The following is a 14,213-nucleotide window of genomic DNA, read 5'->3' on the forward strand; positions in this document are numbered from 1 at the left end:
CCCCCTCCTGGCCATGATATGGCCCTAAGTGGTTGAATGGGGATCAGTAATTAGCATATCAACATCTTAGAAATGAAAGCTGTGTAGCTAGGAACCCCTAAAGGAGATCATTCTGTACATGTCATACAGTATAATATCAATGGATTTAGTGCATTTAATCCTCAATAAAATACAGAATTAATACACTGAATAATTTTCATATTCAGAAGAGAGCAGTATCACTACTTCAGTGATAGTGAATCAGCACTTGAGTGATTTTTTTCCCCCCAAAAAAAACAAGATCAATGTCAGCACCACTAAGGATCGGCATCATAAATGATTGGCTTGAGTGAAAAAAAATGTTACATAAAAATATTTGTACTGTATGTTTTTAAAGAAAGTAAGAGGCAAGGTTTGACATCTAAAGTCTCTATTGTCAAAGATTCTCAAAGATGCTTTGGAAAAACAATCCAATATCCTTATAAAACTACACAACACCTCCAAAAATTCACTCAACTGATGTTTTGACGATGGTGATAGAGAGTGCTATGAAACACATTGGCCCAAAATCTCGCATACATACAGGAGCTGTTTAAATGGGTTGACATCTGGTTGACTACATCCTCTTCCTTCTCTTTCGTGTCCTATTCTTGTCCTTTTGGTGTCATGCTGGAAGAGGTCACTCCCATCAGGATTTACTGTATATACAGTATATAGATATCATTGGATCAATTTATATATCTATATTTGTAGGTGTGTGCCAGTCTGGGAAAACCCTTCACATGGTGATATTTAACATAAACTAACAGGTTATAACAGCTTTACCTGAACTGATGTAGAGTATGTTTCCCTTTTGCATGTATCACAAGGATAAGGAAAGTTAAATCAGTCTATGTCTGGTCACAGCATTTTGAACATGTTGTTTCTTGACTCGATTGATCACGATCACGGATGGGAAAATAATTGCTAATTAATTGAGTTTGTTCAGCTGTTTTGACAATGTGATGGCGCACGTGAATCACAAACCATTTGTCAGTCGCTGTTTGTTATCTGATCCCAAACTGAATTGATTAGGCTTATGTGTATTTCTCTTTGACTGGAACCTTAAGGAAATTGTGAGGAAAGCACACATACTGAAGCTATCAAGGTTTTAGACATATTTAGACAGACTGAGTGTATTTACTGCTGCATTTATTAAACTGGCTCCTTGTCTAGCATGATCTTTGCAGGCAGAGAGCCAAGGCAAGGTTAGAAAGTAGATTAAATAGGAATACACTGCAACCCCACTATAATGGACTCCTAGGGGGATGTCCAAGTAGTTTGTTATACCGAAAAGTTTGTAATAGTGAAATGAACCCACTTGTCACACCAAATACTCACTCTTGCGTAAAACAAGACCAACTGTGTTTAATTTATAATTACGCTTAATTCCCTTACATATTTACAAAGTAAAGGAAATAGAATCAGATTTGCCATCGTTTGCTTGCCGCATCTTCTTCCTTTTCAGCCTGTCATGTTGATTGCAGTTATGGACAAAGTCTCAGAGCTCTTTTCTTTTGCTTTAAAAGTTGATTTTTTTTCAGGATACCATATTCTTTAGATAAATTTGTTGCTTTCTCACCACACTATAGACCAGGGGTCTTCAATCCTATCCACAAAGGGCCAGTGTGGCTGCAGGCTTTCATTCCAACCAAGCAGGAGCTACACCTGATTTCACTTGTTTAATCATTTCACCCTCGTCTCCAGTCAACAATCAAGTGAGCCTCCAATTTGGCTGTAATGAAAGCCTGCAGCTACACCGGCCCTTTGCGGATAGGATTGAAGACCCCTGCTATAGACGGTCCAGGATATGAAGTTTGTCTTCAACGAAGAATATCTTACATTTATAAGTAGCCATGACAACAGTGCTTACAGAGTAAAAACTCAAGGAAAACTCATCTCATTATCTCTAGCCGCTTTATCCTGTTCTACAGGGTCGCAGGCAAGCTGGAGCCTATCCCAGCTGACTATGAGCGAAAGGCGGGGTACACTCTGGACAAGTCGTCAGGTCATCACAGGGCTAACACAGACACAGACAACCATTCACATTCACACCTACGGTCAATTTAGAGTCGCCAGTTAACCTAACCTGCATGTCTTTGGACTGTGGGGGACACCGGAGCACCCGGAGGAAACCCACGCGGACACGGGGAGAACATGCAAACTCCGCACAGAAAGGCCCTCGCCGACCACAGGGCTCAAACCCGGACCTTCTTGCTGTGAGGCGACAGTGCTAAGGCCATTATTAAAAAATGTTCTGTTTCCGGTCCACCGGCCGGGTGAGTGCCATTTGTGCGGTTAAATTTTTTTTTTTTAACGCCGGTTTTTCGACATTTTTTTCGGGTTCGTAAATCTAAAATCGAACTTGACATTTACGCATTCCCAGGGCTTTCCACTAAGGCTCATACTAGCCAGCCATGACAAATAAGTAGCCAAACACAAAATAAACTCCTGTGCACGCAGTTCCCAGGATTAAATGTATTTTCCACAGACCATTTATTTATTCACTTTACTTAATTACAAAGTAAAATGGCAGTAAATCTTTTTTCTTTTCTTGCGTATTGCATCATGAGGCGTTCCTGGCTTCTAAATCTCTTATTTTTGGTGCATGACACATTCACGCAGCTGAGCATGCTATGAATTAACAACGACAACGGTCTGCAGTGGTGGCTACACAATTAAACACTCAGCGAACATTTCTCCATTTGTGTATGAAAATACACTCCAACGACTCAGTTTGGTTTCATTTACAACCAACAGTGTCTTTTGATGCCAGCACGTAATTGAATGAGAGAAGATTGGTTTACCGGAGACAAAATAAGCGTTATCTCTGCTTCTGTTCCCTCCCTGACACACTACTGCCTCCGCCGAGTGCGTGCACACTCTGAACTGAATCAGCTCTGCGCCGTGCGGCACAAAAAAATGGCAGCCACCATGAAAGAAGGAGATCCGGAGTTTTCAAACATTTGCTTAAGTGTGAAATCGCAAAATGGTATTCTAGCAAACAACAAAATAGTAAAGATTCAGAAAAACAAATCATTCAGTGATCATTTTAATAGTGTAATTTCATCCGAACTAGGCCTAACGGTCGATTTAGAACTACAAAAAGTCCACGTGTCGGACATTTTAAGTACCTTTGTAAAAGTTTTGCAAATGTTGAAGTCAGCATTTAAAATGCTAACTTAAAGTTTTTGTACAAGTTTCAGTTGATTAAACTGTCATTTTATTAAATGTGTCTGCTTTTGTAATAAAAAAGTACTGAAAGAAAAAGCAAACACCATTGCGATTTCTTATCCATCCATATAAAAAAAAAATAAAATCCCTCCCTCCTGACTGAAAATTTTTTTGCTCACCCGGTGGACAGGAAACGGATTTTTTTTAAGGATGGCCTAATCACTACACCACCGTGCCGCCTCGAGGAAAACTGCTTTTAGTTAATAAAATTAAGTCTTTTTAAAGGATTTTTTGAAGTCAATGATCGCCATTCTCAATAACCGTTAGTGATCGACACCTAAGCGAGGCGAGTTAAGCCTTTGTTTTATGGCATTAACACATATTCACTTGACTGTGGACTCGGTCACTTATTGTTTGTTTCTGGGGAAGAGGAGCGCATGGCTCAGTGATTTTTTTTTTTTTGAAGACTCGGACTCATTGTCATTAATTCTTTAGAATTAAGGGGGGGCACAAACTTAGTTCGAAAGTTTGTACTAAAAGAGTGCATTATTGCAGGGTTACAATGTATTTCCATGTCATTTTGTTGAAATATACAGTATTTTTTCATGAAGTAGCGGTATCAAAGTACATTACTGACAGAAAAAAATGGAATTTGTCATTTTTAGTTGTTTTCCAGAATTAAATTATAGCAACATCTGGTTTTTACAGGCAGTCACACATATATTATTGGCAGAAAAATGACATTTATGTAAAACCTGCTTTTTTTCCTAATTTTTGGCTGTTTACAATAATTCAGATACATCTGATGGCTTTTCCCAGGCCATGTCTCTCTCTCTCTCTCTCTCTCTCTCTCATACATGCACGCACACACCCATCGACCCACACATACATTCTGGTTTTGAGTGATGTTATGCTGGGTTTTCTCCTCTCATCATAGTCATTCTAGTTAAACATGGTGACAGATCTCCAAGACCTGACAAGTGTTGGCACAATTATTATAACTGCATGTCATGTGAAAGTTTAAATGCGAAAAAATGTGTTTCCATTTCAATTTTGCAAAATATTGCTTTGTTAAATCACCCGAAAAAAACACGTCATGTGAGTATATATACTTTTGCATAATATGAGAAGTTTTTTAAAAAAATCAAAATTCACGTTTTCATTACTTGTCTTTTAGTTTGCACTTTCATATTGTGCATTAAGCAGGTTAATGGAAACCAGCCTACTCTCTCTGTAGAATTTTTTCATATTCTCCCCATTTGGGTTTCCTCCAGGTTCCCATCTGGATCAGTTCTGGATACATCACTACTGCAATAAAGTGGTTGCTGAAGATGAATTAATGATTAATATTTGTTATTACAGTATTAGGCAGTTTATCAGTAGAATAAAATCATCAGGTGCACTAATGTGCACCTTAGATATTTCTCGCTGCACTGTAATTATTATTACAGGAGAATGAATCTTGGTTTTTTAAACTGAGTAATGAATTCTGTGGAATAATGTGTCTGAAATCACTTTTCCCTTCCTGCTGGTAAGGAAATGGATTAGATCAAAAGCCTAATAGCTGCTAGTGTCACCATTTCCTTTTCAAAATCAATAATGCTTTTGCTTGCTTTTCTATTTTAGTTCTCTAGAAACTAAAATAGAAAAGATGTAGGTCATAACAATTGTTTGTGACTCAATTATGGTTTAAAACACAATCATTATTCATAACACTTTGACATGATACTCTCATTACCTTCCATTTAGAAGCATGCAGAAGCATGCCACAGCTGTGTCCAAATTTCATGTACATCCTGTTAATTTTTATCTCTAGACAATATGAGCTCAGTCATGCAGTCACATGCAATATTCAGCATGACTGAAGAATTACACACTATACTACAAAACCATGTCAAGTAAAACATGCAGGTATGGCTACCACTTAATATTTGTTTTATACTTTATGTTTGTGTTTTTCTGTAGGTGTGACCAGGTCCATGAAGGACAAGGTAACTAAACCCACAGCTATGGCTCAAGGCCGTGTTGCCCACATGATTGAGTGGCAGAGTTGGGGCAAACCATCTGCAGGGCCAATAGGGGGAGCAGGTCTTTCCAACCTGCACCGCGAGAGGGAAAGAAGACTTGAGAACGATGCCTATAGTGACCTAAGTGATGGGGAGAAGGAGGCACGAATGGCTGCTGGTAAAACTGATGAATCAAAAGATAATGTTTCAGAGCATTCTTCTTCGAATCATTTTTCTGCATTATGTTCAAATCAAAGAAAGAAGAAGTGCTCATGGGAAAAAAAAAAAACTTTTCCATATTTCCTGAAATACAGTACAGTATGCAGGGTTCTAACTAGGCCTTTTCAGTGTATCAGGCTGATATGCAATGTTTCCTTACCGCTACACCCACAATATTGCTGACACGCCTGTAAAAGTTGCCGCTACACTAATAAAAAGACTTGTCAATCTTGAAAATGTGGTCTTTTGTTTAATTTATTTTGTTATCCCCACATGGCGTTGGCGGTGCGCCACCATGCGAATGTTCTACATTTGGACATACTCCACTCCCTGTCCACATAAGCGCCCAGTGCATAGCTGCCCGTGTAGTTCCGTGTGGAGATTGTCACTGATCGTGCTAACCATGATGAAGGGTTACCTCCTTCATTATGCTCTGTTTGCAGTGAAGTGCCATCCATGTTTTTGTATCCGTATTATCCATATTATGTGTATCCTCCAGATACACATAATACGTGCTGGTCCCCGGCAATTTTTTTTTTATGATGCAACACAGTGCATTGAAACCATCAGAGTAACGGTCAGTAGGGGAAGGTATGATACGAGTTAGATCTGGATAGTCATGTATTGTAATTGAATGGCTGAAGCTGAAAATAAAGATGACACTTGGTGAACATCAACTGGTAGTTTTATCCTTATTCCATAAATATGTCACTAATATAATTGAATATTAATATATAATTAATTATATATTAATTATAAGTCTTCAATCAAAAACAATCAAAGCAACTTTTGGCAAAAAAATCTCATTAATATTACCAAAAAAGAGAGTGACTTTTCAGGGAGGCCTGCAAGTGCCAGGAAATGCACTAGAATGCATCTCCTAGCATGTAGAACCCGTGAGCTTTCGGGGGCCTAAGGTCGTTATGACTGGTGCCATTATGCTGATATTTTGGTCGAGTTAGAACCCTGAATATGTGCTTTTATTGAATATTGTCTCATCTCATCTCATTATCTGTAGCTGCTTTATCTTGTTCTATAGGGTCGCAGGCAAGCTGGAGCCTATCCCAGCTGACTACGGGCGAAAGGCGGGGTACACCCTGGACAAGTCGCCAGGTCATCACAGGGCTGACACATAGGCCAAGTTTACATTAGACCGTATCTGTCTCGTTTTCTTCGCGGATGCACTGTCCGTTTACATTAAAACGCCTGGAAACGCCGGGAAACGGGAATCCGCCAGGGTCCACGTATTCAATCCAGATCGTGTCTGGTCCGGTGCTGTGTAAACATTGAGAATACGCAGATACGCTGTGCTGAGCTCTAGCTGGCGTCGTCATTGGACAACGTCACTGTGACATCCACCTTCCTGATTCGCTGGCATTGGTCATGTGACGCGACTGCTGAAAAACGGCGCGGACTTCCGCCTTGTATCACCTTTCATTAAAGAGTATAAAAGTATGAAAATACTGCAAATACTGATGCAAATACTGCCCATTGTGTAGTTATGATTGTCTTTAGGTTTGCCATCCTTCCACTTGCAAGTGGTGAGTGACTTGCGCACAGCGGCTCAGTCCCGAATCACTGCTAGTGCGCTTCACTTGCGCGCTCTGTGAGCTGCGCAGGGCCGGAGTGTGCACCCTCCAGAGGGCACTCGCTGTTCAGGGCGGAGTGATTTGGAGCGCAGCCGCTGAGGAGGAAGCGATGAGCCGCACTGACGCATTTCAACTTACGTGCCGAATTAGTCATGTGATTAGCGTATCCGTGTATTGGCATTGCTGTGTGCACGCGAATCATGTATTGGCGTTGCTGTGTGCACGCTAATCATTTTTAAAAACATTAATCTGATGATCCGCTGATACGGTCTAGTGTAAACCCCACCATAGACACAGACAACCATTCGCACTCACACCTACGGTCAATTTAGAGTCACCAGTTAACCTAACCTGCATGTCTTTGGACAAAACTGGAGCACCTGGAGGAAACCCACGCGGACACAGGGAGAACATGCAAACTCCACACAGAAAGGCCCTCGCTGGCCACGAGGCTCAAACCCAGACCTTCTTGCTGTGAGGCGACAGTGCTAACCACTACACCACCGTGCCGCCCTTGGATATTGTGATTTTTTTATTTTTTACCAATAGGACAAGAATATACAGCTTATGTAGTGAAGTATTTCCAGTCATACTGAACATTGTTGGATAAATTCACATTTAGTAATTTAGCAAATGTTGCATTCCAAAGTGATTTAATAAAACGTGGTTAAAGGTGCAGTGATACAAACTAACTAGAAAATCTGCAAGAATTAATAGACTAAAATAAATGTTTGTTTGTACAAGTTCCTAATTGGTAAAACCTAAGAGCTGTATGCAGAGATATGCACATAATCAGGAATTAGCAGATGGGAATTGAGACCCAACACATGACTATAGACTTATGCACCACTTGACCAGTGAATTGTACACTCAGTGTCAACTGTCTGACACTTACATGTAACCACAACATCAATTCAGTATATTGTGGCACATTCATGTCATGCTTGGTAGAAAAAGGAGAATATTCTACCACTTCACGTACAGGTTTATTGACTTGTTGATTATTTTCCTGTTTCTGACAATGTTAATTTATTGAGGTGGGAATTTCAGTGGGGCAGCATGGTGGTGTAGTGGTTAGCACTGTCGCCTCACAGCAAGAAGGTCCTGGATTCAAGCCCAGCGAGGGACTTTCTGTGTGGAGTTTGCACGTTTTCCTTGTGTCTGTGTGGGTTTCCTTCAAGTGCTACAACTGTTCAAATTCACACCTACAGTCAAGTAGGTGTGAGTGTGAATGGTTGTTTGTCTCTATGTGTTAGCCCTGTGATAACCTGGTGACTTGTCCAGGGTGTATCCTGCCTCTTGCCCATAGTCAGCTGGGATAGGCTCCAGCTTGCCTGTGACCCTGTAGAATAGGATAAGTGGCTATAGATAATGGATGGATGGAATTTCAGTGGAATGGGTGATTTGTTGATTTCTGTCATGAGTGTAATTTTCAGACTATTTTAATAGACCATAACAGTCCACTTTTACTTCTTCTTCTTTAACAGGAGTGATGCAGCAATTTGCAATTTCTGAGGCTACATTACTGGCCTGGAATTCTATGGATGGGGAGAGCTTTTGTGCTGACTCCAACCAGGGCAGTGTAGCACACCTCAGTGAAGTTAATCAGGAGAGCATTACCAGCAGAGGTAAGGATGATCAGCACATACTGTACATTAGATATCAATATGTTTGCAATCATGACATACATAACTAGCATTCAGGATGGTCAACTCAAGCTCAATCAACTCTCAGGTCATATTAAATGAAGAATAAATTATTTGACAGAAAAGGTACTTTTATTGCCATCAAATTCTGCTTCAGGTCAGAAGGTGATAAATGGCACCTGTTATAAAAGATTGCACGATCACCATTGTTTTTATTCTGTGCTTTCTTGAAAATAAATTAGGAAAAGAATAGTTAAGTTAATTTAACTCATAATAGCTTCTTGGACACATCCAATTTTCCAATAAAAGTAGAAAATAATGCATGACACAGTGTTTGTAATAAATCCTGTTGTGATACAGTAATCTTTCAGTTTCTTCTTTAGACTTTGTACAACCCCAAATCAGAAATTGTTGGGATGGTATGGAAAATGCAAATAAAAAAGCAAGGATTTCTAAATTTACATTGACTTGTATGTCATTGCAGACAGTATGAACCCAAGATATTTGATGTTTTATCTGGTCAACTTCATTTCATTTGTTACTATACATCCATTCCTGTGTTTCAGGCCTGCAACACATTCCAAAAAAAATTGGGGTGGGAAAATTTAGGGCTAGTAATGGGGTAAAACAATTAAATAATGATGTGATTTGAAACAGGTGATGTCAACAGGTGATCGTAATCATGATTTGGTGTAAAATCAGCATCCAGGAAAGGCCTAATCTTTGAGGAGAAAAGATGGGCCAAGGATCTCCAGTTAGTCACCAAATGTGTGAGAAAATTATTGAAATTTTTTAAATCAATGTTCCTCAAAAAACAATATGAAGGGATTTGGAGATTTCACTCTCTATGATGCATAAAATCATTAAATGATTAAAGGAATCTGGAGGAATTTTGGTGCATATTGGGCAAGCGCAGAAGCCTAAGCTGAACACGTGTGATCTCCTGTCCCTCAGATAGCACTGCATCAAGAACCGTCATTCATCTCTAGCTGATATAACCACATGGGCTCGGGATTACTTTGGCAATCCTTTGTCAAGCATTACAATACAGAGTTGCATCCACAAACGCCAGTTAAAACTTTAATGTGTAAAAAGGAAGCCTTATGTTAACCGTGTCTAGAAGCACTGTTTACTTCTCTGGTCTCGGAGGCATCTGAGACAGACCATCGCACAGTGAAAACATGTATTGTGGTCAGATGAATCAGTATTCCAGTTCTTGTTTTTGTAAGAAATGGATGCCGTGTGCTCTGGATCAAGAACGAAAAGGACAATCCAGCAACAAGTCCAAAAGCCAGGGTCTGTCGTGGTATGGGGTTGTCAGTGCTCTTGGCAAAGGTAACTTATACTTCTGTGATGGCAGCATTAATGCAGAAGAGTACATGAAGCTTTTGGAGCAACATATGCTGCCTTCAAAGCAGTGACATATTTTCCAGGAATATTTCAACAAGACATATTTCAACAATATTTCAACAAGAAGAGGATGCCTGTCCCCTCTGTCCCCAACAGAGAATGTGTGGTGAATTTTGAGGCAAAAAATATGACGATGACCCCATACTATTGCACACCTTAAGACCTGTTTTCAGGAAGAATGGGACAAAATAACACCTGAAACACTTCATCTCTTGGTGTCTTCTGTCCCTAAACATCTTTGAAGTGTTGTGAGAAGGAATGGAAACATAATAAAATGGTAAATGCTTTACCATCCCAACTTTTTTTGAAATATGTTGCAAGAATCAAGATTGCTTCTTGTTGACCTGGCGACTTGTCCAGGGTGTACCCCGCCTTTCGCCCGTAGTCAGCTGGGATAGGCTCCAGCTTGCCTGCGACCCTGTAGAACAGGATAAAGCGGCTAGAGATAATGAGATGAGATGAGAATAAAATTCATGTGATAAAACCTCAAATAATGTGCTGTTGTACTGTTTTGAGTGCAATTCTGGTCAAAAATCATTTATAAATCATTGTTTTCAGTTGTGATTTCAATATACTATCCTAACTTTTTCTGATTTGGGGTTGTACACAATATGGAGCCATCCTCCTAGCAGCTACAGGGTAATCTGTCCTCCAAAATGGAGAATAGCCTCCTTTCATTGCTTCTGCCTCACTGAGTCTGTTTTGTACTACGTCACAAGCATTTTTGTAATGAAACACTATGGAACTCTGCTAAGGTCACACATAGCCAGTTGATCCATGACAACCATGGCTGGGGCTACTGTGGTCATTCCGGCAGATTTTGGAGGTGATCCATTGCATAAATTTGGGCAGAGTAAATATGTAAATGCAGCCAGGATAGTCACGAAGGTAGCAACAGAAAATTCTGGTAAACCAGTGGCAGCAGTGATGTATAGTGATGCATGGCCTCATGGCAATGATGGCAGTGTGTATGGTTTTCATGGCTGTCATATGGCATACCCAGGGCAAAATGAAATAAGCCATGTCCCCGAGGTAAACTTTTCACTTTCTGTATAATGTTCTTCTGTGAACATTTTGAGCTCCATGGTTGCAACAGAATGCTACGGTAACCCCTGGTAGCTTACATAATCCTCACGTATGCCTCAAAGATGCTCACATATGCCTAAAGGATGCTCATGGATGCCTTCACAGTTGCGATGGATGAATTCATCTGATGCTTGACACACGGCAATTTTCAACACAACAAAACTTCCCGGGCATGGAAGCCATGCCTTCCCAGTTGTCAAGGAAGCTCCCCGGCTCTCAGGAGGAAGCTGGAACGTGTGCTGGTTGACCTCTGGAAGGCTCAAAATCATTTACCGGAGTCTATTGTGAAGTAATTCCGGCTATGTGAGACCTTAGCTTAAGCAGAAGCCAGATCTCATTCTGCTTCACCCTACTTTCTCCTTGACAAGTTGAGCTTTCCCTCAGTGTTATTTGCTTAGAATAGTGCATATCTCCCAATGTCTAGGTGCCCAGTGAAGTTATGGTTCTTTGCTGCTTGCATAGTTGACTGGTATTTTCTCTCTTCTCCACACCTTGGACACCGAGTGGTTAACTGAAGAATCCCGTGTCTGAATCCCCCAAAAGCTGAAGACAGCTGCCAGTTATGCCTCAGAATTAACCATGATAATTGACTATTGTCTAGCTTGAACATCCCCTGCCCTGACAGTTAATTTACATTGATTCAATAAACTGTGATATCACAGCCTAAACAGCTCACAAGACTCAAACTCCCATGCCTAGTGACAACTAATAAACATTGCAAGAAGCTCAGCAAGCAATCTTATCTTATTTATTAGTTATTTTGTGGGCAAATTAACAATATGGCCGATCAATAATTTAGGAAATGAGACTGCACAACACAGAATTTACCTTATAGTCCAATGACTAGTCATCCTCACTGCTTCTCATAGGAAAAGTGAAGATATTATGTCTATAGCTGCATTAGAGTGATTCTTCCAAGCTGGTAATGACCTAGAAGTTGAACGGACATGTTCAACTCCAGCCTCAGCAACACCCAAAAATCCAGGCCAGTGGAATTCATGCTACCTCAGCTACCTTCTCGAGGCTTTGGATAGACAAACGCACTTTCAACAGTGCCTGAGCTAATATGATGGATCACAAGACGTTTGGGTTTCCCTAGGTGAAGCGTTATGTCCAAGCGCATGCTGCTTAAGCACTGAATGTAGATGATCTAGTGAAAGCTTAATATAATGCCTTGCATGTTGCATGCACTGGCAACATTTTAGCCATTTTACTGTTAACACTAAAAGGATTGTTCCAGTATTCAGAAGTTGATCCCTCTTTGGGAATGCTGATCCTAGCAGTGATAGGAGGCCTGGATATAGGACCAGGTTAGTCCAATCCTCTCTGACAGACATGTGAAAATCAACCCTCTGTGCAAAGGTTGCACTTTGAGTCTGCTGCCAAAGAAGCCACGAACAGAGTTCAGAATCATGAAACCAACACAGCTGGACTAGTTATATTCCAACATCCCTGAACACCCCTGTCCATTCTCATAGGACAGGCCCTCAACAAATGCCCCCACCACTGAAATGTACCATGGAACACATCCTTGAAGGGCAGGGACTAGCAGAACACTTCACAGCTATAAATATTGCCCATTGTGCAGCATCTACATCTGTTCAGTGGGTCCTGATGACAGTCACAAGCCAGAACTGAAGTGGGCATAATTTGGATAATGTCATGAATCTACAAAAATAGCCAATACTATTCAAATGTGGGGGAGAAATCAATATAGTTGCCATCAGCTGTGACATTATTAGTTGAATGGAGTTGACCTGTGTGCAAATAAAATGCCATATGAGCTCAATACAAATGTAATTATTCCTGGAATGACCCCAGAGTTTGTTAGTGAACATACAAGAAAACAAATCACTTCCAGGACAAAGTTCCAGAACGGTTTCAGTCAGGGTTTAGTTATTTAAAAAATTTCAAACTTTGAACATCCTACAAAGCATTAGTCCATTAAAATTATTATTAAAAAATTGAAGGAGTATGACCAACTATGACTCTGCCTAGGGGAGGCCATCCACCAAAAGTCAGTGACTGAATATGGAGGGCTTTTAATCAGAGAAGCACCCAAGAGGCCAAGGGTAACTCTGACGGGCCTGGAAATATTAAATTTAATCATATTAGTCTTCATTCAATTCAATTCAATTTTATGACCTCCGCCAATTTTGTTGGAGGAGGTTATGTTTTCACCACTGTTTGCTTGTTACTTGTGAAAATCGGAGATTTTTGGAAGTACTGTATCTGTCTGTTTGTTTGTTGGTGCTCTAGCCTCATCGTTTCTTGACCAATCTTCACCAAAATGCACAGGACAACTCACTAGGGTCACACAGACACCACTAGTTTTTGGTGGGTCAGGGTCAAAGGTCAAGGTCACCAAGGTCAAATCTTGTAAAAACACCTAATTGGTCATAACTTCCCTTTCTTTGTGATTTTCGCAAGTTTTGTGCTCTGCATGACTTTTCATTTGTTTGTCAAGTCAAGTTTATTTGTATAGCGCTTTTAACAATAAACATTGTCGCAAAGCAGCTTTACAGAATTTGAAAAACTTAAAATATGAGCTAATTTTATCCCTAATCTATCCCCAACGAGCACGCCTGTGGCGACGGTGGCAAGGAAAAACTCCCTCAGACGACATGAGTAAGAAACCGAGAGGAACCCAAAACTCAAACTCAAAAGGGAACCCATCCGGGCAACAACAGACAACATGACTAACATTAACAGTCCTAACAAACCTGTTGATGCTATAAACCCCCCACTGATGGAAACCCGAGCGCAAAACCATTCACGACAACCGTAGTCCCAAAGTCAGCAAGTCAACTGCAGTCCACAGCCACAAAAGCACCACCGCAAGAGTCCAGAGCGTCCTCTAGGTGCAACCCCCAACTGTCCACATGGGGCTGCCCTCCACAGGAGCGATGCGATGAGACTCCAACCAGACACAGGGCACCAGGATGGATCAGGCAGGTCCGAGGAGCAGAAGAGGTCAACATCTCGATCCCAGGACCGACATGTAACTCAGAGGGACAGATTTTGGGGGGGGGGGAAGAGAGAGAAAACACAGGTTGTTAGGTATT

The 14,213-nt window shown here is 40.7% G+C and overlaps 1 protein-coding gene across 1 annotated transcript in view; it reads left to right on the plus strand.

The window, feature by feature from the left end:
• fam131ba (family with sequence similarity 131 member Ba) overlaps positions 1-14,213 on the plus strand; it is a 64,357-nt gene that overhangs the window by 19,638 nt on the left and 30,506 nt on the right. The window contains exons 2-3 of the mRNA XM_060904069.1: positions 5,158-5,376; positions 8,494-8,634. Of these exons, the coding sequence (XP_060760052.1) occupies positions 5,158-5,376; positions 8,494-8,634 (360 nt within the window). The remainder of the gene's footprint in view (positions 1-5,157; positions 5,377-8,493; positions 8,635-14,213) is intronic.

This window comes from Neoarius graeffei, chromosome 22, assembly GCF_027579695.1.
Source record: "Neoarius graeffei isolate fNeoGra1 chromosome 22, fNeoGra1.pri, whole genome shotgun sequence".
NCBI lineage: Eukaryota > Metazoa > Chordata > Actinopteri > Siluriformes > Ariidae > Neoarius > Neoarius graeffei.